Source organism: Loxodonta africana, chromosome 3, assembly GCF_030014295.1.
Source record: "Loxodonta africana isolate mLoxAfr1 chromosome 3, mLoxAfr1.hap2, whole genome shotgun sequence".
In the NCBI taxonomy this organism is placed as follows: Eukaryota; Metazoa; Chordata; class Mammalia; order Proboscidea; family Elephantidae; genus Loxodonta; species Loxodonta africana.
In genome coordinates this window covers 95,815,714-95,840,538 of record NC_087344.1, presented here as the reverse complement: position 1 = coordinate 95,840,538, position 24,825 = coordinate 95,815,714, and the positions used below count along the sequence as shown (strand labels likewise).

The window sequence follows — 24,825 nt, the reverse complement described above, 5'->3', positions numbered from 1 at the left end:
TATAGATAAACAAGATGCTGATTGGCCTCTGGGTCAAGTCCCAGCTTCTCTGAGCAGACCAATTATTGGCAAGCCACTTAACCAGTTGTCCTCAGTTAGCTCATCTATAAAGTACAGACAATAACAGTAATGCCTGTGCTGCCATCCTCATGGGCTTGGTGAGTGTCAAACATGATGATAATGTATTTGAAAGTGTATTGTTAACTATAAAGTGTTTTACACATCTGAATTGTTAGTTTTATTCTCTTGAGGCCTTTAAGATGATTCATTAGAACGATATTAGCAGAAGGAACATGGTTTATTAGGTTACAAATAAAAGAACTAGGGTTAACGTGGGGAAGGGGCGTATTATTCCAGATTCCCAATCACATATGGTTATTAGAATTACTTTTAATATTATGGCATAGGAATCTCTTTTTTCTACAAAATTTAATTAACTCAGGCAAATCCAGTGGAATGAAATAACCATCCATGTTTTATGCCTCTGCATGTTTTTCTCGTTTAATCCTTGAGTGAAAATCATCTGGCAAGAGGAAAGTCTATATCTCAAGAATGAAGGTTATTTTAAAAGTTGTGCTTAAGGAGAAAATTAGCCAATAAATTATATTTATGATGTGAGTAAAAGTGTGCCATGAGTTCAACACATTTGAAATGTAAATTGTATGACTTAATTATTAACTTCATTTTAATATTTTCCTAACCCTGAAAATAGTTGTGGGCCATTTTAAAAGTGTTGCGTTCCAATCAGGAGGAAGCCCTGAAGCTTTATTTGAATTGATTAAATAGAATTATTCCTTCTGTGAATTCGGGAGAGGCTTTAATGTAAAGAGAACCTTGTCTGTAGAAGTTATAGTTAACAGGTAGAAGAAGCATATGTATTCAGGGGCCAGCCACGTTTAGCGAGAGCACCTGAAGCTGACTAACCTATTACCATTAGGCCACTGGACTGTTATCAAGGAGAGATAACACGTTAGTAAGGAGTGAACAGAAAAAATAGGAAATAGCACACAAGTCCCACCATGACTTTGGCCCCGCCCGCCTCACCAGCCACCTCTCCTGCTCCTCTCTCCCTCCTTACACACTGGGAACACTGAACTGCTTATATTCCCACCTACCCATTCTGTAGTCCCAGGGGGGTGCAAATGGCTGAGCACTGAACTACTAATTAAAAGGCTGGTGGTTTGAACCACCCCCCCAGAAGCACCTGGGAAGAAAGGCCTGGCAGTCTGCTTCTGAAAGATCACAGCTTTGAAAACCCTATGAGACAGTTCTACTCTACACACATGGAATAGCTTTGAGTCAGAATTGGCTGGACAGCAACTGGTTTAGGGTTTTTTTGTTGTTGTTTTACCCATCCTATTGCAGGCCTTTTACCTCTTGCTCATATAGTTTCCTCTGCCAGGATTACTCTCCTCTTCTTTGTTGCCTGGCTAGCTCCCCTTTAGGATTCAGATCAGCCATTTCTGTTAGAAAAACCTCGTTGAACTTCTCCCCACAAGCTGGCTGGGCTCCTTTTAAGTGCTCCCACAGCACCCTGCAGAGACATCTGCTGCCATTCCTACCACATTACATTGAAATTATTTGCATCTATGGATCTCATCAGAATCTCTGGGTGGTGCAAACGGTTAACGTGCTTGGCCGTTAAAGGAAAAGATTGGAGGCCCAAGTCTATCCAGAGGCACCACGGAAGAAAGACCTGGTGATCTGCTTCCAAATAACCACTGATTGAAAACCCTCTGGCGCACAGTTCTACTCTGACATGTATGGGGTCCCCACAAGTTGGAGTCAACCCCATGGGATCTGGTTTGGTTTGGGGCTTGAAATGGAAAGCACAGTGTCCAGCACCTAAATGTTGGTAAGGAAATTAATATTTATAGGGTACTATAGGGTCTTTTTTTCCAACGAGTATAGGGTCTTGGGAGCCCTGGTGGTACAGTGGTTAGAGCGCTCAGTTGCTAACTGGAAGGTTGGCAGTTCGAATCCACCGGCCGCTCTGCGGGAGAATGAAGTGGCAGTCTACTTCCATAAAGATTATAGCCTTGGAAACCCTATGGGGTAGCTCTACTCTGTCCTATAGGGTTGCAGTGAGTCAGAGTTAACTCAACGGCAGTGGTCCTACTGTGTGCCAGAGGGCATTAGTGGTTCAGTGATAGAACTCTCACCTTCCATGTGGGAGACCCAGGTTCGATTCCTGGCCAGTACTACTCAAGTGCAGCCACCACCCGTCAGCGGAGACTTGCATTGCTACGATGCTAAAGAAGTTTCAGCAGATCTTCCAGACTAAGACTGACTAACTTCAGGGGCCCTGGTGGACAGTGCTTAATTTCTCGTCTGCTAACCAAAGTTTTACCCAAAAGGTCAGCAGTTCAAACCCACAGCGGCTCCATGGGAGAAAAGACCTAGCAATCTGCTGCCATGAGGATTACAGCCTAGGAAACCCTGTGGGGCAGTTGTGCTCTGCCCTATAGGGTCGTTATGGGTCGGAATCCACATGATGGCACACAACAATATCCTAACTTTAAAGAAAGTCCTGCTATTAATTTTGTCCATAAATCTGCAAAGGAGATGTTATGATCTCCACTCTGCAGGCAAGGGAACTATGGCTCTGAGTAGTAGTGGTTGGAAGCGGTAGAGCCAAACCTATGCCAAAGTGTGGACGCTTTTCCAGTACTTAGAGGTCACTCACTCGTCAGTGGGACACAACATTCCATTCTTTGTGCAAATCACTGAGATCTAGCCATGGCCTTGTTAAAGCAGAATTTAAGTGCCAGGACCCAATAGGGTAGGACAGACTTTCCTTGTCCTTTCTAATAAGTAATATGCTTTTCTTTCCTCCCAATTAGTACCTCTCATTTAAAATCTGAAGATGAAGGCAGAGTGGCTTTTCCTCAGTGGACAGGTTTGCACAAAGCATGTGATTATAGATTTCTCATAATTAAGTCAGGCCATTTGGTTCCTGGCCGTAGACTCTCCACAGTCTCTGAAGCTGGACGTGTATGCGGATTAATTTCTAAGTATATCTTAAAGGATTTCTTCAGCTGCTGTGGCCAGCCTTGCCCCAGCACTAATATGATGGATGGGGTAGAGATGACACAGTGTCTGCAGTGATGGAGTCCCCAGGAGTGATTAATAGTGTATATATTAGGCTGTTTCTGATGCCCTTCCTGGTGTTAAATGTGTGTTTTTTTCCCTCTCCAGCTACATGTTTTACCTAAAATGGACTCTTTCAGGGGCTGCCATTTGACTGCATGCTCCACATGCAAAATTTCCCATCCTGGCTTGGGTGACCTTGATATGATTTTTAGGAGACTCAGTTTTTTTCATCTATAAAAATGAGGTTGGTGATTCCTACGTATCAGGGTTGCTGTCATTGGGAACATTGACTGAGAAGCAACCATGAAGCCGTGTCTTGCAGTTCTTAGCACATAGAGGGATTTTGGATGTGCTCATATCCTCATGAAAGAAAACCAAATGATGGGACTGCTTTCCTACATTTATCTCCTGGCGTACTGCTGTTATTTGATGGTAAATAAGTATGAAGTGCTATTATTATCGTTTATGGAGGTGGCTAACGGGCTGATCTCCTTGACTCTGCCTGGAAAAACAGCCAGACACACCACAGAACACTTGATTCTGGTCCAGTCAAAGCTGTTGTCTTCGGGATCATGACCAACTGGGCTTCTCGTTTAGACAGCCATCATGAAAAAGAGAAACATTTGTCCTCAAATCATACTATTCTTAAAGCAGAGCCCAGCAGCATCAGCTTTCCTAGCAGTTTCATGGTTCTCTTTTTGTCTTTGCAGGCTGTGACCCAATTAGAACTTTTTGGGGACATGTCAACCCCTCCTGATATAACCTCTCCCCCTGTAAGTATGCACTGCCTTCTGAGCCCTGCCTCCCCTCCCCATCTTTTGTTAGTCTTACAGTGAAGAGAATACGGGCTTTGGTTAAAGAGGCCAGCTAGTGAATTTCACCTCTGACTCTTTTAAACTGTGTGACTTAGGCCAGTCAAATAGCAATCCTGAGCCTCAATTTTCTCTGGTATTAAAAAAAAAAGGGGGTTGGGGGAGAGTGGGATTATGATTATAGACCTCTGTGTTTTAAGAAATAAATGAGACCATGCATTCAGCAATGACAGAACATTTCCTGGTTGCTTACTATTACTCTGGGGATTGGGGATAGAGGCATGAATGAGATGAGGTCCCTGCCTGCAAGGAGCACGGGGTCTAGGTAGGACTATAGGAAAGAAGTGCAACATGACAACAAACATGAGGAGGCGTTTGTCAGCACCTACCCAGCGCCTGGCACACACTAAGTAGGTAGACAGTCAGTTCAAGGAAGCATTTTCTCCCCTGCCCCTTTCTGCCCTTCTGCACCCTTCTTGCCTTCTTTTCTCTCCACCCCCTGCCCCCCGCCCCCAACTCCTTTATATTTCCTTCCTCCCTTCCAGTATGCCCTTAGCTTCACAGACTGTGACCTGGTCTCACTGAGCTGCTCTTGAACTTTGGTTTCCCAGCCACAGTTCTAGCCAGTGCATCTCAGTCAATGTGTATAAGGGACAGAGATTGCAGGGAGCCCTAATCTGAAAAGAAAGGAAGAAAACAGGGTCAAAACCAAAGCCAAATAGCATCCCAATGCTTTGAGAGCTAGATGCATTCAAGGGCAACCCTGCAGCCTCTGCAAAGAAAAGAGCCAAGCTGGTGCTGCCAGCCCCTCCCTGCCCATTCCCGGAGGTGGGTGGAGAGCAGTCAGCCACAGCTGCACCAGCTGAAGCCGTTGGGAGGGGGCAGCTCCTCTGGGCACTCTGCGACTGTGCAAACCGAGCTATGGTGCTATGGTTCACTGGCGAGATGTGCCTCAGAGAGAAAAGGCTGTGACCTTACCACTGAGGACAGATGGCATGAGACCCTGCTGTCCACAGCTGCCACCAGGGAATTCAGACAGAGCTGCCCTGTTCACAGCACCTGATGCCCAGCAAAGCCATGAGGAAGGGGACAGCAGCTTCTGTCCCCAGGGAAGCTGGACACCTCTAGCAAGTCTTATTCTCTCCTCCATCCTGGGGCTAACAGCTTCATCCCGGGCACTCGGCATCTAAGAAACACAGGGCGAGAGAGCTGGAAAGATCTGAAGAGGTCTTCTAACTTTATCCCCTTCATTTTATAGATGAGCAAACTGAGTCCCAGAGAGCACACGTGACTCACTCAAGGTCACATAGGGGAAAAGAGAACAGCGCTGACTTGTGTTTAAAAGTGCTTAACGCAGCAGCTTATGGCTGTATTTCTGGCCCTGAACCCAAGAGCAGCCCAAATGGGTATTTAATAATCCTCAGAACAATGCCATTCGTCCCACAAGCTGCTAGTCTAAAAATGGCCTTGTCTAATTGCCATGGTTTCAGGATTAATTGCTTGCCCCAGTCTATTCCAAAGGGAAAAAAAATAAGGATATTTATGGCATCGAACAAATTTATTCTCTGTAGGCAAAAGGTTGCTGTAAACTGGTGTGGACATTTAAAAAACAAATCAGTACTGATGTTTTTACTTCAGTACTGATGTTTTTACTTCAGTATTCCTCACCCTAACCACCAGTTCATGAAGGAAACCTTTCTAGAATTCCAGCACAGGCCAGGAACTGTAGAGTTTTCAGCTACTTAGGCATTACTTTTGGTTGTCTTATTGAAAATAATTTTGTTCTTTTTGCGAGTGAAAATTCAGGCAAAATTCTGGGAGGCTCCAAGATGCAAGTCTCTGGACTCCAGTTACTAAGCATAGTTTGTTCATTTAGTCAGCATCTGTTTATTGATGGTGGTTCGAGTGGCAAGCCCTGAGCAGGGCACACAGTAGGTCCTGAGTGAGTGTATGCCAGTTTGAGTTGACCACCTCTAAAAGGAGAAAGCCAGATATTATGAGATCATTTGATGACCTGAAAATAAACTGTCCAAGAGGCAGGGTCTTAAACTAAATAGCCGTGATCCCAGCCATGGTTTACTGAGCACCTTTTATGTGCCTAGACATGGCACCAAATGATTTAAGTGCATGATCTTTTTTCATCTTCACAGCAGCTCTAGAGTAGGTATCATTTTCCCCGTTTTGTAGATAAAGTTTATGTAACTAACCCAAGATCTAAATACTATCTAAGTGGCCTGGACTGTGGCCCACTTCTTCAGTGCCTTTCCTCCCTGTAATTGCTGCACCTGCCACCCCCTATGCTTGCCGATTGCTGAGCCAGGTCTCCCTCACGCATCCTTTGCCTCTTTCTGTCTAACAGACTCCTGCAACTCCAGGTGATGCCTTTATCCCGTCTTCATCTCAGACACTCCCGGCGAGTGCAGACATGTTTGGTTCTGTACCTTTCAGCACTGCTGCTGTACCCTCAGGTAAGCCGTCTTCAGCCAACTTCCCTTTCTTTGGGCCTCCATTCCTCAAGAGAGAGGAATGGTTGACTGAACCTGCTGCCAGAGTCTACCAATACACCTAGGGAACCTCACTTCTTTCCTTCGGACTCTTGATGTGACACTGAGATGCTTTTATTAGGGCCCAAAGCTCTGCTGGCTGGAAAGCAGTCCTCACCTGGGCGTTTTAAGGTTTCAGGCTACTCAAGTGTATAACTTTTAGGAGCTTGGCACACACAGCCTGCCTGCAAACAAGTGCAAGTCCATTTCCTCCTTCCAGCTCAGCCAGAAGGAGAGGAAGGCGGCTCTCCACAGGCCTCTTGAGACCTGTTGGATAGAAGCCATCTGCCTTATTTGGTGTTGGCTTAGGTAGTGGAAGATACCCCATCAAAGGGGCAAACCCAAGGGATGACAGTGAACCACTAACAGTGAATTGTGAGGGCATGGGTGCTTGGTGATTTACAGAATATCTGTTCTGTTTTCCAAATATTCTTTGAAACGTATATAAACTTATACAACAGGAGCACTATATATATTATAGCAGTCTTTCGGGTGACTTAGAAATTGGTAGAATACCATGCATTTTAACTTGTTTCCAAGGCAGTAAGCTGCGTGTAGCTGGGTCACTCTTGACTTGAAAACGACCAGAGGTGGTATTAAACCAAAAACCAAACCTGCTTTCATCAAGTTGATTTCAACTTATAGCAACCCCATATGTTACAGAGTAGAACTGCTCCATAGGTTTTTCTTGTCTATAACCTTTGTAGAAGTAGATTGCCAGGTCTTTCTTTCATACTACCACTGGGTGGGTTCAAATTGCCAACCTTCATGTTAGTAGCCAAGAGCAAACCTTTTGCACTACCCAGGGAACTAAGGTGGTATTAAACCAAAAACCAAAACCAAACCCATTGCCTTCGGGTCAATTCCGACTCATAGAAACCCTATAGGACAGAGTAGAACTGGCCCATAGAGTTTTCAAGGAGTGCCTGGTGGATTCAAACTGCCAACCTTTTGGTTAGCAGCCGTAGCTCTTAACCACTACGCCACCAGGTTTTCCAGGGTGGTATTAGTTCTGCTTTTATACGGGCAGGGGACTTAAAAAGGTTTTTTTTTTTTTTTTCCTTTAAGCACGTATTTGAAATCTGTGGCTTCATCTTTCTTCCTCTACTCTCTTTCTATAAATGGCATATAGAGTTTGAATATTTTAGAATACAAATCTTCTTCCATTTTTTTCTATAAATAATTGCTTTTAATTACATAGTATTAGAAGCAAATTCTTGCCACCAAATATAAACCTTGCTTTTATTCAAAGTAAATTAAAAATTCATACTCTGTTCTGAAATAGTTATAGTTATTCCTCATGAGCCAAGGGATCGTTTTGAACTTTCAGAAGGAACAGAGCGTGGCAGCCACTGGATATAACTTACAGTTTAAAATCTGCGGGGAACCTAGAAGTTTATTTAATTGCTAAGCTTCCCAATTGAATCTGTTTTTCCCATCTCTAAAATGGGACAGTAGTGACTACTAGTTTCCCTTACCTAAAACATATACCGTATTAAAATCTCCTTGGGAATAGTGTAATAGTATTGTCATTTTGAAGCCCTGGTGGCACAGTGGTTAACAGCTTGGCTGCTAACCCAAAGGTCAGCAGTTCGAATCCACCAGCATCTCCTTGGATTCCCTACGGAGCAATTCCACTCTATCTTATAGGGTCAGTATGCATCAGAATCGACTCGATGGCAACAGCATTGTCATTTGAAGTAAGAATAACTATTTTCCATCAGAAATGCACTACTCTTCTGTGCTGTTAGTCTTGTGTTCCAAATGTCCATGCATTGTATCTATTATTGAATCACGAAGATACACTAGAGTAGACGATGGGAACTCCAGGCACTGAACTTAAGCTATTCGCAGCTGTGTTCATTTCACAAATACTCACTGAGTGCCTACTATGTGCCGGGTCCTGTTCTGGACGCTTGAGGTACATCAGGGAGCACAAGAGAGCCTGCAGAGAGCTTACCTTTCCTTGTGGAGACAGGCAGTAAACATAAAAATATGTAACTTATGTTGGAGAGTGCTGAAAAGCAGTTGCTGTCCAGTCAACTCTGACTCGTGGTGACTCCCTGTGTGTCAGAGTAGAACTGTGCTCCACAGGGTTTTCAATGGCTGATTTTTCAGAAGTGGATTACCAGGCCTGTCTTCTGAGGTACCTATGGGCGGACTTGAACCTCTAACCTTTCAGGTAGCAGCTGAGCGTGTTCACCATTTGCACCACCCGGGGACTCTGGAGAGTGATGAGTGGTATGGAAAAAAGAAAAAATAGAGCAGAGCATGGGACTTGGAGTCTGGGCAGGATGGTAGGTGTAGCGGCAGGTTGTGGGCAGGAGGCTCATGCGATGGTGTGATGTGAGCAGAATGAAAGAGGTGAGAACAGAACCAGGCACGTGTCAAGGTTCAAAGTATTCCATGTGGTGAAATGAACTTGGCCCTTTATATAGATGAGAAGTGGGGTTAGGTGTAATCTTGCATCTCTTCTACTCCTGAAGTTTGATTAAACACTCCTCAGGACCTGGCTGCGTCATCCACGGCACTGGTCTCGACCCCAGCCTGTGCCAGGTGAGGGACTTGGAGGTCCCAGTTTTAGTCTTGTTACTTGACCAGCCATGCTGCAAACTATGGGCAAGTCACTTCCTTGAATCCAGACTCAGTTTCCTTAGCTGATAAATAAAATTGATTGATTCCTTACGAGATTGCAATTTTTAGAATGTGAGGAAAACTAATTTAAATCAACATATTTTTGCTTTCTCTACTTAAGTTATGCTGCTGAACAAAACTAGACTTCGGTTGGTGTTGAAGTATCTGCTCTTTCCTGCCTTAACTGGCCTTAAAAATCTGTGCAGCTATTGAATCTCGTTCTACCTGTCACTTGTTGTCCAGGCAGTGATAAAGAAACTGAAAAATGAACTGGGCTATGTAGTACAATGGACCAGCTGCTGCGGGCTTTTGAATCTGAGAGGTCGGGTTAGAATCTTGGCTCTGTCATTTATTTATAAGCTTCAGTCTCCCGGGCAAATTACTTAACCTGTCAGAACCAGAGTTTCTTCCTCTTTATAACTGGGTGGAAAATAATACTTTCCTTACAACAGTATCATGAGGATTAAATGAGAAAATAAAGTTAAGTGCCTTGAAAAATGCTGGCACATCGTAGATACTTGGCGTGGAAAGTGCTGCTGTTACTGTTATTTCTCTGATTCCTAATGTAGAAAAAAATATTTTGTATCCTACCTACATTTTTTTTCCTTTGACTTCTTGAAATTAAAAAAAAAAAAATTAGAAACCAGGCATATGCATGGAATAAAGTTTGTGTCTTCAGCCTTTTGACAGTTCATGACAGAGACAGTCTGGGTCACGTGGAGGATATACTAGACACGAATCCAGGCTCTGCCCCTTATCAGTTGTGCAAGACTCAGCTAAATCTCTTCCGAGCCTCAGGAACCTTATCTAGAGAATGGGGATGGTAAAAATTCTACCCCATAGAGTTGTTATGGGGATTAAACCAAATCAGTTGCTATCCAATCGATCCAACTCATGGAGATCCCATGTGTGTCAGAGTAGAACTGTGCTCTCTAGGGTTTTCGGTGGCTGATTTTTTGGAAGTGGATTGCCAGGCCTTTCTTCCAAGCTGCCTCTGGGTAGACTCAAGCCCCCAACCTTTCAGTTAGCAGCTGAGCACATTTACCCCAATTTACACCTCTCAGCGATTCTAATTATGAGGATTACATGTGTTACTACATGAAGAAAACACTTGAAACAGTGCCTGGCCGTGTTTACATAAGTAAAGCCTTGAACAAATGTTCACTGCCATGTTCTGCAAGAGCCTGGGCTCTGCCACTCATAAGCTGTGTAGCTGTGTTAAATCATGCCTCTTGGGGCTGTACTTTCTCATATACAGATTAAAGAGATAACAATAACAGCTACCACAGAGGCTGTGGTTGCAACGATCAACTTCTCTAAAATGTAAACTCTGCTAGGGCAAGAATTTTTGACTGCTTTGTTCTTTGCTGCATCTCCGGAGTCTAACACAGTGCCTGGCACCCAGTAGAGTTATATTTGAATGACTGAATCAATCAAATAAGATAATGTAGGAAATAGGTGCCATCCAAGTTCCAAAGTTCAATATAAATGTTAGGGAGAGTCCCATAGTTTTTAATGTTTTTCATGTATTTATGTCTGCTTTTTTTCCCCCCCAAATAATGGAGGTATCCTCAGGTGCTAGCATCTGGTTATAAATTACAATTTTCAACACTTTTTCAAAAATCTAACTGCAAGGCAGTAATGCTGTTGTTTCCTTTCACTTCCCAGAAAGGAGATTTATGATTGATCTGAACTCATGGCATAAACAGATGCTCCTTGGCACCTCCTCCCTCCTCCATGGAGCATTAATGAGTAAACGGTTAATAAGCTGTTAAGTGGCTGCAGTGACAGCCACCAAGTGGCTCCCCTTGTCTGGTGATATCACAGTCCTGCCACTGAGGTGTCCCATCAGGATGCACGTGATGCCATGTGGCTGAGAGCCTTAGCTCAGAGGCCACAGGACTAGGGAGGACCCAGGCTGCAAGGACCTTGCCCTCCCAGGAAAAGAAAATGAGACCTGCAAGTTCCCCGACGTGATACCCAATTACCCTGCGCTGCTTCTTTTTCTTTGAATGTTGTACTTTGGTCTGGAGCAGATGGCATGAAGCCAGGGAGACATACTAATAGCTCTCTCCAGAAAAGTGTGCATAGCCCATCTGTTAGTTGCTAGTGAAAAAAAAAGAGAGAGAGAGATGGAGGGAAAAAAAACCAACCTGCCACTAACAGGAGAATCATCAGAGATCAGAGCACTTATGGGACTTAAAGTTTAATTGCACACTTGGAAAAATGCAGTACAGGCATTATTCTACTATGACTTGTTCACCTTCTTGTCGGGCCTTTTGTCAAGTCTTAAGCATTTACAGAGCACCTGATGTATGTCAGGAACAGTGCTAGGCATAGAAGGGAGAGAGAAAAAATAAAGAGTTCCTGCCAGCAGGCATAGAAGGGAGAGAGAAAAAATAGAGTTCCTGCCAGCAGGTGGCTCATAGTCTAACAAAGGAAGGCAAAATAACCAGGCAGTTTCCACCCAGCATGATTACCACCCAGCACGATAGGTGCCATGATAGAGATGAACACCAGGGACTCTGGACACCCAGAGAAGGAGAACCAATTCAGCCGAGAGGATGGGAAGACTTCCAGTGGAGGTGACTCTGAACTGAGTCTCAAAGAGCAAATAAGGTCGGCCATGTGAAGAAGTGGGGAGATGGCTTGCTAGGCAGACAGACTAGCGGAGACATAAGAGAGCAGGATGTTGTTTGCAAGGACTGGAGGTTAAAGAGCAAGTAAGGACAGGGATTGAAGATGGTGCTGGAGAGGGAGCAGGGAGTTAAAGGGCAGATGGGTCTGAGAATTACGGACTGAGCATGAGCAAGGCACCCTGACCAGGATTTCTCTGGCCTCACCAGAGTTGTTGACATGACCCATGACACGAAGACCAGTGCCACAACACCAGCCCATCATCCCCTTAAAAGTTGCTAAGATACCTTGCATCCAGCCCTCCTCTTTTCTGACCTCACTGCAAGTGTACCTGCAAAGCCAGCTCCTCCACCTCTGCTCCTTGGCCTGGTCATTTGTCTCCCAGAGCCAACTGCACATGCAAGTGGCCATTGTGTGCCCTAAGGAGGATGGGAACACTGGAGGCAGAGTCTGTGGTGTGCTAAACAATCTGATGGCCAGACCAGGCCCATTGAATGCACTTAAATGAGAACGTGGCCTTGGGCATCTGGGCAAGGCAATGTGGTGCAGAGGAGAGTACCAGGTTTGGGAGCAGACGACTTTCATCAAATCCTGACTCTCCCTCTTGCCAGCTGTATGACCCTTAGCAAGTACTTTTTCCCTCTGGACACCGATTTCCTCATCCCTAAAATGTGGATAATACCTACCCTGCAGGGATTCTGTCAAGATGTAAAGCTCCTCGTACTGTACCTGGCACTTTGTAGGCATTTAGTAAATGGAAATTATTACTGTTGCTATGAAAGCATGTATCTCGTGTACAAGGAATAATACAGCACACAATTATCGTAATAGTATATTATGTACTCCCTCTGGAACTCTGCAGTGCCCAACCTGTGCCACTGTATTGGGTGCCCTGTGTGGACAATAACCTCTAGAATTTTTAATCTCTAAAATCGGAATGATAATAATACAGAAAAAATATAGTAATACTAATATCTATCATTCATTGCATGACTTACCTATCAAGCAAGATATTAAGTACTTTACAGGCTCTATTTCCAGTTCAAATCATAACGCTAGTCACTAAAATTGACTTAATGTTTACCGTGTGCTGGTTGCAGGGCTCAGTACCTTAAATATGTAATCTCAGTTAATCCTCAGATCAACCCAATGAGATAGGAGGTATTTTATGCCCATTTTACAGCTAAGGAGACTAGTGCTTTAGAGAGGTTAAAAAGCTCTCCCTAAATTATATAGATAACAAATGGCAGTTTGGAGTTTAACCTTGGCCTCTAAAATTCCAAAATTCTGAGTCTTATTCACCTTGCGCACTGCCTCAATGCTCAGGAGAATATTGTAACCTGGCTTTATAACAAAGAGACTGAATCTTAGAGAACTTAGGCAGTTGTGAATGCTCTAAGGCTAGCAAGAAGGAGAGGGAAGATTCAAACCCAGGGCTGCCTGGTTCCCAGTCCTCTGCCCTTTCCCCTGACAGCCATATTGATTTCAGAAGGCTTTAACAACTGTAGGAATACTGTTAATGATTCTCCAGGTATCTGCATGGTTTGCTTTCTCACTGCATTGTAGCTTCTGCTTTATGAATCACCTCCTCGGAGAGGATTTCCCTGACCGCTTCCGACTCCTCCTCCAAACCACCTAAAACAACATCACATCTCTCTCTCTGGCTCTGCCTGCCACCCAGCCTTCTGTAGTTTTCTTCATCTCACTTAGCCCAGCCTGACCTTTATTTTGTCTTCTGTTTGTTTTTGTTTTCTGTCTCCCCCCAACCAGTGCACGCACACACACATGCACGCACACGTGCACACACACACAAAGGTAGCCTTCACAAGGGCAGGGACTTTTGTCTTATTCACCTTTGTATCCCCAGTCCCTAGCACACAGCCTGGCACTTAGAAGTTTTGCGATAACATTTTTGTCCGATCACTTGAATCAGTGAATCATTCTTTTCCAGGATGCCTGACTCTTCTTTTCTTGTCCTTACAGGTTATGTGGCAATGGGCGCCGTCCTCCCATCCTTTTGGGGCCAGCAGCCCCTTGTCCAACAGCAGATCGCCATGGGTGCTCAACCACCAGTCGCTCAGGTGATGCCGGGGGCTCAGCCCATCGCATGGGGCCAGCCAGGGCTCTTCCCTGCCGCTCAGCAGCCCTGGCCAGCTGTTGCCGGGCAGTTTCCGCCAGCTGCCTTCATGCCCACACAAACTGTTATGCCTTTGCCAGCTGCCATGTTCCAAGGTCCCCTCACCCCTCTTGCAACCGTTGCCACCACGAGTGACTCCACCAGGTCAAGTCCGCAGACCGACAAGCCCAGACAGAAAATGGGGAAAGAAATGTTTAAGGATTTCCAGATGGCCCAGCCTCCACCAGTGCCCTCCCGCAAACCCGACCAACCTTCCCTCACCTGTACCTCAGAGGCCTTCTCCAGTTACTTCAACAAAGTCGGTGTGGCACAGGAGGCAGACGATTGTGATGACTTTGACATCTCCCAGTTGAATTTGACCCCTGTGACTTCTACCACGCCATCAACCAACTCACGTGAGTTGCCCTTCATTCCAGACGTAAAACCGAAAAGAGTGTGATGCCTGGTATCTGGAGTCATGAAAGTCATCTCAGTTACATTCAACTCATCTCAGTTATATTCAACTACTACTAATGATAATAAAACCATCCATTGCCATCAAGTCAGTTTCCAACTCATGGCAACTCCATACGTGTCAGGGTAGAACTGTGCTCTATAGGGTTTTCAATAGCTGATTTTGGGGGACTAGATTGCCAAGGCTTTCTTTTGGTGCCTCTAGGTGGACTTGAACCTCCAAACTTTTGGTTAGCGGCCAAGTGTGTTAACTGTTTGCACCATCCGGGGACACTAATAATCACTACTAATAATAGTACCAACTATTAGGTACCGATCATAATGTATGCACCTTCTCCATAGGGTTTATATTTATTATTTGAATACTCATAACAATGTTTATGACAAGTTTTATTAGGTCTCCTTTACAGATAATGAAAATGAGGTGCAAAGAAGAGGACAGTAGAAAAAGCAGCAGAATTGAATACAAGTCTTTTACTTTTCCACCATGTTAATCTGCCTCTTATGTTTTTGTTTGCTCATTCATTCAGTCACTATCCTTGCATATGACACATAGATTTTAATATGACTTGTTAAAATTAAAATGAATGGTAAATATAAAATTTAAAAATTTCTAGGAACAGTGATAAAAATTTAGAATAGAAACTTTTAAGAAAAAACTTTGGACAGACATGGAGTAGCCATAAGGTTTTATACAACTGCTATAGTTGAAGTCAGATTTTGCCTGAAAGCTTCTGGTAGTCAATGAGGAAAAATGGTGTAACAAAAGACTCTGGACTGGTAACCAGAGATCAGCATAATTACTTACTGGTTTTGTGTCTTTGGAGAAGTCGTTTTAATTCAATTATCCTGTGTAAAGCTAAAGAGGTCCTTGGTGGTATAAACAGTTAAGTGTTCAGCTACTAATAAAAAGGTTAGTGGTTCAAATCTACTCAGAAGTTCAAATCTACGTCAGAAGAAAGACCTGATGATCTGCTTCCCAAAAATCTCAGCCATCGAAAACCCTGTGGCATGCAGTTCTATTGTGAAACACATGGGGGCGCTATGAGTTGGCATAGACTCAACAGCAACTGGTTTTATGTCTAAGGCTAAGGATTATTGAAAGAATTTAGTGATACAGGTACTCAAACATTGTATACCCTACAAAGTTTTAAATGTTATTATCATCATTATCACATATTAAGTGGTTTTGTAGAGTCCTGGACCGTACATCTAGCTTTGGCTCCTCCACCACAGCTGTGTCTATGAGCAAGCATGTAACTTCTCTGAGGCTCAGTTGTGTCATCAGTAAAATAAGTGAATTGACTTGGATGAGCAGTGTGCCTTCTTCTAGTTCTGGCATTCAGTGATCCTACCTTAAATTATGTTTCTACTGCAAAATGTCTGGAAAACAGTAATGTGGCAGTTCAGTTAGAATCCATCCACCTTTGAGTGTGTATATGTTTGGTTGGCACAATTGGGTGAAGGTCTTCTGGTGACTCAGCCTGTGCCTTGACAATCAATAAGGGGAAAGAAAAGGCTCACGGTACAGTGAGTTTGGCGTTTTCATTACTGTCCCAGAAGATACGGCTCACTGCATGGCCAATACTATGAATTGTCAAAAAAAAAAAAACCTAATGTTAACACAATTAGATTGTGTCATTTCAGCCAGGTTCAGAAATGCTCTTCTGAAAATGAATGCCTTCTATGTATATAAACAGACTTCTTTCACTCAGGCCATATGATCTACATAGTGGGGCATCTTTATTAACTCTTAACTCACAGAGTTTCTGTGGAGAATAATGAATAAAAAATGAAATGCTGCAGAAATGACAGCCATTCATTAATAAGCAAGCAACTTTTAAAAACCAGTGCCTATCATCCAGTGAGCTTGTATGCCAGCTACAAATAAAAGGGGGAAGTTTAAGCTCTTTGAGGACAGGAGACATGTCCTAGTCATTCCTACACCTTGCAAAATGCTAGCATAGTGCCTAGCACATGGAGGGCATTTGGGAAAAGGTAGAGAGAGTGAAATGAACTAAGCAAAGGCTGCTCAGTTACTGATGGGCTTTAGATCAATGTTTTGTAACTTCGACACTACTGACACTTTGATCCAGATTTTTTTTTTCTTATGGAGGGATATCCTGTGCATTGTAGAATGTTTAGTGGCATCCCTTATCTCTCTACTCGGTAGATGTCAGTAGCACCATCCCCCGCACACACAGTGGTGACAACTAAAAAATGTCTCCAGACATTACCACATGTTCCCTGGGAGTGAAATCTCCCCAGATTGAGAGCCACTGCTTCAGAGTATTGAGGTATTCTATAAAACTTACTGGAGGTTGAGACGCTTTCATAAATAGACTCACTCATTATACTTCCTGTTGAGTTCACTGAATAAGTGTGTGCAGCAGCGTACCTGTCAGAACTGGCAGCTCAGCCTGGGTTCTCAGACCTTAGTAAGCAATAAACCACTTCAAACAAAATCCAATTAAGCTAGCATTTATTAAGCACCAAATGTCAGGATGTTTTCAGATAGCTTATCTCATTTAAATCCACTATAACTAATTTGTTCCATAATCATCTCATGAAACAAAAACAGGCTTCCTTTCAAGTTTTAAAATAAACATAATGTATTTTAAAGAAAAATGTGTGTAACCAGTGTTTATTGTCCTCTTATCCATTGTTAGTGGAGTCTCTGAATAGTGCACACAGTTAAATGCTTGACCACTAACCTAGAGGTGGGCAGTCCTGGAAGTCTGCTTCCAAAAGGTCACAGCATTGAAAATCCCAGGGAGCAGTTCTATTCTGCACATGTGGGGTCACCATGAGTCAGAATCGACTGGATGGCAACTGATTTGATTTTTTGGTTTTATCCATTAGTATGCCTTTCAGAATGTTTTCAGTAGAAGATTTGTTGGACCAAAAATGAGTCTCAGACAGAAACAGAAAAGCACAGTTGTACTAGAAAGCATCAGATAGACCTGGGTTAAACCCTAGCACTGCTGTTTCATAGCTGTGTTAACCCTGAGCATGTCACTTCACCCCTTGGAGCTGTAGGGTTTTCATTTGAAAATGTATGTATACACACACACACACACACACGCAATGTTGTGTTGCACCGTTGTTTATATTAGAGAACATAATGAATGGGAGGTGCTTAGCACAATGTCTTACTCATTGGCACATAATAGTGTCATTATTTTAAATACAAATTCACCCAGATAAAAGGTACTCATCAAGTTCCATAATCATTCACTGATAAGCAGTCAGATTTTCTAAATTCTGAAAAGCCAGGACAGGGAGGCCTTATCCGTGGCATCTGAGATTCGGCTGGCTACTAAATGAAGCCTTGCCGTGCCCTCACTGGGGGCCGAGCCAATGACCAGTGTTTCCAATGCCAAGTTAGAAATTACTGAGAGAAGATGAGTTTCTGATAGCATGTTTGTTATAAATCTCTGGAACAGATGAGACGAGGGGGATGTGGGAGGGTCAGTACAGCAAATAGACACCATATACTCTGAGGAATAAAGGGCCAGCTGTGAAGCTGCCATCAGCTACATCCATCTTCACAGATCATCCACACAGCCCAAAAGCCACAGTGCAGTGGGAAAAGACCTAGGACACCTATTCTGCATTCAATCAAGTGTTTATTAAACATCTTCTGTGTGACAGGATTCAAATCCTGATTCCACCAGTTACTAGCTAGGTGAGCAACTTAGCAACCTTCACTTTCCTTCTGCAAAACAGGAATGAGCCCTACCTCAAAGACTCTTTATGGTGATTAGAGATAATGTCTGTGACATTTCTAACAGTGTCAGACAGCTAGAAGCCACTCAATAAATGGCTATCCCTGCTCTCTTGTTAACATAATTGTGTGATGTGAGAGAGGAAAAGAACACCATAGCCCATTGGTTCTCAAATTTGAGCAGGCATGAGAATCAACCTGGAGGGCTTGTTAAGCTAGTTTCTAATTCAGTATTTCTAGGTTAGAGTCTGAGAATGTGCATCTCTAAAAAGTGGCTAGGTGATGCTGATGTTGCTGGTCTAGGGACCATTCCCTGAGAATCACTACCTTAGCATCAGAGAGGACAAGTTCCATCCATATGATCAAGCATGTGAGAAGACAAGATAAATGTGTACACAGGAGCAATTCAAACGTTCAACTGATTTATCTTGTGATAGGAAAGGAAGCACTGTGATTTGACTCGTAATATAGCCAGATCCCTGAGCTTTCTTTGGGATATACATGGTTGCAGTCAGTCACTTAAAACTTTCTTCTTTCTTTTGCCTGGTCTCTGTGTAGCTCCCACCCCAGCCCCCAAACAGAGCTCTCCGTCCAAATCATCTGCGTCCCATGCCAGCGACCCCACCACAGATGACATCTTCGAAGAGGGATTCGAAAGTCCCAGCAAAAGCGAAGAGCAAGAAGCTGTAAGTGACTGGTTTGTTGTTTCAGTTTTGTTTTTCCTTAAAATTAAGACTCCCAGATCTGAAATGGACAATGCATGAGGAAACCTACCTAGAAAAGAACGCTGACTCAGACTCTTAAATTCCAGAGCTCTTGCTGAAGAGGGCTTTATTTTATGTTCAAAGGAGCCAGCTGAAAAAAAAAAAAAAGTCCTTTTGTTAAATTGTTACTACCTGTTCTTGCTTTTGTGGGTGTGGCATCATCTAACTGGAGCTGCTCCCCCTTTTGAGAAAGCTGATTCTATCTGCTGCATGAAAATACGCCCAACTGTCTTATGTTTTCAATTGTTGAAAAGAAAGGGAAAAAAAGTGTTATCTTCTTGTGTTCTAGCCTGATGGATCACAGGCCTCATCCAACAGTGATCCATTTGGGGAGCCCAGTGGGGAGCCCAGTGGTGAGCCCAGTGGTGATAATATAAGTCCACAGGCCGGTAGCTAGATAGCGCAGGTCTGGGTAGGTATCTGTCCTTTTTATCTCCTTCCCCCTTAAGCCTTCTGCTTTCTCTTGTGCTTGTTCTTCATGTCCGAAGCCACATTCCTGACGTTTGCACCATTTTTCCTGCCTGAGCTGTATTCCCAGTGTTTGCACCATCGCCCCTTGCCTGGTGTCTGTTTTCCATCTCGTTTTTCCTCATGGATGCATGACCTTTGATGTATACGGGGAGGTAGGGATGGGGGTGAGGAGGAATGGGGAATGGTCATGTGGCTTTGTTAATTGATTACGTATTCTGAGTGGGTGTGGCTTTGTTAATTAATTACATATTCTGAGTGGGTGGTGGGGGTGCCATGATGCATGATTAACACTTCCTTAATGCGGATTTAGTTTCTGGAAACAGTAAGATTCCAAGATGGATATATTATACCCACCCTGATAATTTCTCAGTGAGACGTGGTCCAGATGCTTTACTCCTTTAAACAAAATGTCACCGCATTTGCCTACGCTCCGCAGACATAAAGAGGTCATCCATCAGACACACTGAGAACCCAGACTAAGACGTAAAAACAAGCAGGGATTGAAACAAGATTGATTCAGATGTAAGATCATGGAGCCCTTTTTGCCTAGTTGCATGGTGGGCCTTCGCACCTTTTCCAAAGTGAAAGTGAAATCCAAAGCCCAAAGACAGGGAGCATTGACATCTGAGGCTCTGCGGTTTGCACCTGTGCTGCAGAGTCTGGCTGCCACGGAGTCACTTCAGATTCCATCAGCACCTACTTTGTGAGAGGTGTACTTACATTTATCAGAAGTGGCTTTTGGCACTTGAATTTCAATACATCTGATTCGATGGAAAGAAAGAGGAGCTGATGAAGAGAACCTTCTCAGGAGACAGACGTACACCTTGTTACCCAGACGTGATTTCTAAGGTCACTCCTTGACAAATGTGTTCAATTTTCAAATACTTTCCTAGTTTTCCGTAAATGTGTAGGACTGCAAAGCCGTACACACAGAACTTCTTTTCATAGTCCTGGACAGCGTGGTCAGAACCATTAAAATGGTAAATAGTTTTCACTGTTCATAAATGGATTCTGAGGCTAGCCCAGCATCATTCTCAGCCCATGCATAAGTTATTCTGACGGTTATTGAAAGCTGATACACTGTTTTCAAAGTGCATTCTGTTAATAGATTTTATGATTAAAGAACTTAACATACTGTATATTTTGCCACATTTTATATCGGTATGATGGCACATAATAATACATCCTGCCATTCAAAACCGCACAATACCCATTTAAAAATTCAGTCTTGCAAAGCTATTTGGGGAGCTGGTGAATTAAAGGCCAAGTCAATGCTCCAGGAAAAAGAAAAGTTGGGGATTATGGGCAGACTCATTGGGAAGATTCCCCCTGAGGTTTTCTACTTCTTGCATATGTTGTGTTTCATATGCTCAACCTTGCCTTAAAAACCTGATACATGAACTAGAGGTGACAAGAGTCATTCATCAGGATAACAGCAAACATCATCCTAAAATTGAAGTTCTTCTAGAAAACAAAGATGACTTACACCATTTGCAGATCAATGTGTCAAGCCTTCGCTTTTAGGCAACTGTTCAGCTTGAGACAGTCATATAAGCTGAAGTGTTTCATGCGGCTTCAGCCTGTTCCACATTTGACACTCAGTCCAGGGCCCCAAACCACAGCTCGGTGGTAAATGGACATGGCATGGTATAGTGGGAACAGCTCAAGATTTGGAACTTGAATTCACATTCTGGCTCAGCTACTCAGTAGCAGGAAATCTTGGGCAAGAACCATAATTTCTCTGAGTCTTGGTTTCTAATCTGCTAAGTGGGGCTTTTTTATCCATTATATTAACTGTGACAGCATACGTTGAATCTCTAACACAGAGAAGGACATTCAGTACCCAGCTTAAAAATCTTCAAAAATTAAGATTGCCTGAGTTCAAATCCAGGCTCTACCACTTACTGGTTATGTGACCCTGATGAGATTTCATGATAATTCCCTAACTTATTTTCTTCATTTGAAAAATAAGGATAAAAATAACACCTGCCTCATAGAGTTATTGTATGGACTAAATGAAGTGATATATGTGGAATTCTTAGCACAGTATCTGGCACATGGAAATCACCCAATAGATGCTAGCTGCCATAATCACCATCACCATCAGCCATCATCACCATAAAAATCACCAACATTCACCATCACCACCATCATCATCATCATCAAACATGCTCAATAAACCTTGATTCCCCACCACCTTGCTTTTTAGGCATTTAACCCTCGTAAAGTTCTACCACAAGTACCCAGGCCATTGGCTGGGAGGTTTTGCTTTACACTTTTTATCTTCAAATGATTAATTTTCAGTATGCCTCAAAAAAGCTTTTGGGGGGCGGAAAAACCTCACTTCTTAGCGCTTTGGCTTGCCCTGTTCCATAATCAGAACAACCTAGTTTGGACCTCGCAAGCTACGAAAAAATGATCAGTCTTAGATTCACATGTAAATTATAATAAGTACTTCCCAGCTCCAAAGGAGGACTGGATTGTAATCTTTAAGGAAACAGTTTTCTCCCTTTGAAAACTTAGCCTGGCAGTTTCACAACTCCCTATCAAGAACTGCATGCCAAAGGCTGATGCCAGCCTAGTAGGCATATCCACAGAGACACCCACAAGAGAAGATCCTTCCCAGATCCTTCCATCAACAGCAGCACAAGCCCCGTTTGATCCTTCTGTCTCCACCCCATTCACCCATCCACCCAACCGGAAATTTTCTGACTACAGTTTCTTAGTGCCTTTTTGGTCATTCGGGTGAGGGATACCACACAGAGATAGTTACAGCCATGGCTCTATTTTCTCCTCTGCCTTTGTACAGTTGGGAAGCAAAGTCCCTTCCTTCTTATCACCCTTGGAGCTATTATCTCCAGCTGGTTTTTATTAGAAATACACACGTGATTCTGAGTAGGTAGGGGTGACATCTATTGATAAGTTAAAATCCATATCGCACCATAGTAAGAGAAAATGGACAAAATCCACACAGATGGGAGCTTCAGGGCCAATCTCAAACAGCATTTCTGTTTTAACAAGAAAGAGAAATATCTTCAATTATTTCACTTTTTTTCCCCCTACCCTCTCATCTGGGAGCATCACATGTCTTTGAAAGACTGGGGATAACAGGGGCAAAAAAGAAGCAAAATATTATTATAACGGCTGGTGTGGGACTGGCAGGTAATTTATACTTCACTGATGTGTTGCTGGAGCAATTTTAAGGGTGAAATGTTAGCTTTTGAGGAGATGAAAGAAAAATGAAAATATTTATTTGGTTAAATGACTAAGTAAATAAACTGCCTATCAGACTTTCCCAGCTGTCAAGTCAATGTAGCATCTGTAACAACAGGGAATTGTTTGATCTGTCTCCCTTAGTAACAATAGATATTGCTATAAATAATAAGCTGCTGTCATTTTTTTAATACTGATCTGCATAGTGGGAACCCGAGACACAAAGTATTACCTGATGGATTTCTAGTGTTCATGGGAAAAGAAAGCTGAACTTCAGATGCTTGGAAGGAAGAATCTTTAAGAAAGAAAAGAAGGAAGGGGGAGGAAGGAAAGATGTGGAGTCAGGGGACATGGATCTGAATAATTATGTTTACTAAGCAGGTGACTTTAGGCAAGCATGTGACCCTCTAAATCCCAGTCCCCTTCTATGGGTAAATATGAATAATTGTCAATAGCTCCCTCCTCAGGCTGTCCTGCGATCAAATGAGATCATGAATGTGAAACTTCTTTATAAACTTTGTAAGTAAAATACACATATTTAGAATCAAACAACAAAGCTTAAAACAAAAACAGAAAATCATCTGCTCATTTCGTGGACATAGAACTCAGGGGCAAGTCTAGCCTAAAATTTTGGAGGAAACAGTATCCCACTTCTGCAAACCCTTGGGAAGAGACACCATTTGGAGTCCTCCAGCTGGAAAGCCCTTGGAATGTTCAGACAGGAGATAGGAAGGACCTGACTGAGGGTAGTGGTGACTGGGATGGAGAGATAGGCTTGGCTCCAAGAGATGTTTAAAAGATAAATCAGGAGAGGCAGAGCCAAGATGGTGGAATAGACAGACGATTCCGGCGAGCCCTCTTTACAACAAAGACCCAAAAAAACAAGTGAAACGAGTATATTTGTGACAACCTGGGAACCCTCAGCTTCAAACTCAAGCTTAGAAAATGAACTGAGGGGCAGGGGAAGGAAGAGACGGTTCAGAAGCAGAGAGGAGTTACCGGACCTGAATCGCAGGGAGCCCTCAGGCACCATTCCCGGAGCCGCAGTGGTAGGCTGTACTAGCGTTCGGCTGCAGTTTCCTCAGGGAGAAGCAGCCAGCCACACAGCCCACTCACACCTCCTGAACCAGAGAAGAACGGCACTCTCGGCAAAAGCTAAACACTTATGTATATTTTACCGCACCCCCCCACCCCCAAGCCAGCTTTAGCAGCTGAATTCCCTGGGCCTGAGATAGGCACTGCTGAGCACCTACAGCCATTCTCCCAGCCTTGGGGAAGGAAAAAATTTGCAATTGGGGAAAAGATAATTTGCTAACTCCACTAACCTGGGGAGCTCAGGACAGAAGTGGCTCCTGTCCAGGCATAAACAACCCATGGACTTTGAACGCCTTCCCTTCTGCATGGACCTGTGTGGGCCTATTTCAGGAGAATAGGCCCTTATTGGCAGACTCCAACCATTTCAGCTGTGTAGTGGAAAGGTTACCCAGCCACCTGCGGCAGGGGTCCTAGGATAACTGGTACCTCCCAGTCCTTACAACCAAAAACGCTGGGTGCCCATGGTCTGTCTGCAGAACCCACCCTCCTGCATGCTCTAGGGAACAGGGCCGCGCTTTCCTCAGAGACAGTCGGGGGTCAGTTCTCAGCCCTCTGCCTTATTCAGACCATGACCCCCTGCTGCAATCAGATACTGGTATATACGCCAATCACCCCTGCCCCTCTAAGTCTGTAGGACAGAGCCTGTACCACACACTTGATGATCAGCTACCTGGAAACCTGAGCTGAATTCATACAAGAAAACTGAATGGACTCTTAGACTTATATACCTGATAACAGCTCTAGCCATCTGGGGACAGCACGTCAGAGCTCCAAAGCGAAAATGATCAAGCTAGCTCACTCAAGCAACCCATTTGGGTATACAAAAACAAAACAAAGCAAGAAGCTATGACACAGTAAGCAAGCATAAACTAATACAATAACTTACAGATGGCTCAGAGACAACAGTCAATATCGAGTCGCACAAAGAAACAGACCATGATCAACAGGCTCTCAAAACAAAGAATCCAGAGATCTTCCAGATGAAAGTGCATTCCTGGAATTACCAGATGCAGAATACAAAAGTTTCAAGACATCAGGAAGGAAATGAGGCAATACGCAGAACAAGCCAAGGAACACACAGATAAACCAATTGAAGAAATTAGAAAGATTATTCAGGAACATAATGAAAAGTTTAATAAGCTGGAAAAATCCATAGATAGACAGCAATCAGAAATTCAGAAGATTAACAATAAAATTACAGAAGTAGACAACTCAATAGAAAGTCAGAGGAGCAGAACTGAGCCAA

At 43.5% G+C, this 24,825-nt stretch overlaps 1 protein-coding gene across 1 annotated transcript in view; it reads left to right on the top strand.

The window, feature by feature from the left end:
* DAB1 (DAB adaptor protein 1) overlaps nucleotides 1–19,367 on the top strand; it is a 449,435-nt gene extending 430,068 nt beyond the window's left edge. The window contains exons 10-14 of the mRNA XM_023549549.2: nucleotides 3,804–3,866; nucleotides 6,265–6,373; nucleotides 13,703–14,251; nucleotides 18,595–18,722; nucleotides 19,090–19,367. Coding sequence (XP_023405317.2) covers nucleotides 3,804–3,866; nucleotides 6,265–6,373; nucleotides 13,703–14,251; nucleotides 18,595–18,722; nucleotides 19,090–19,197 — 957 coding nt within the window. The 3' untranslated portion in view covers nucleotides 19,198–19,367. The remainder of the gene's footprint in view (nucleotides 1–3,803; nucleotides 3,867–6,264; nucleotides 6,374–13,702; nucleotides 14,252–18,594; nucleotides 18,723–19,089) is intronic.
* Nucleotides 19,368–24,825: the final 5,458 nt, after the last annotated feature.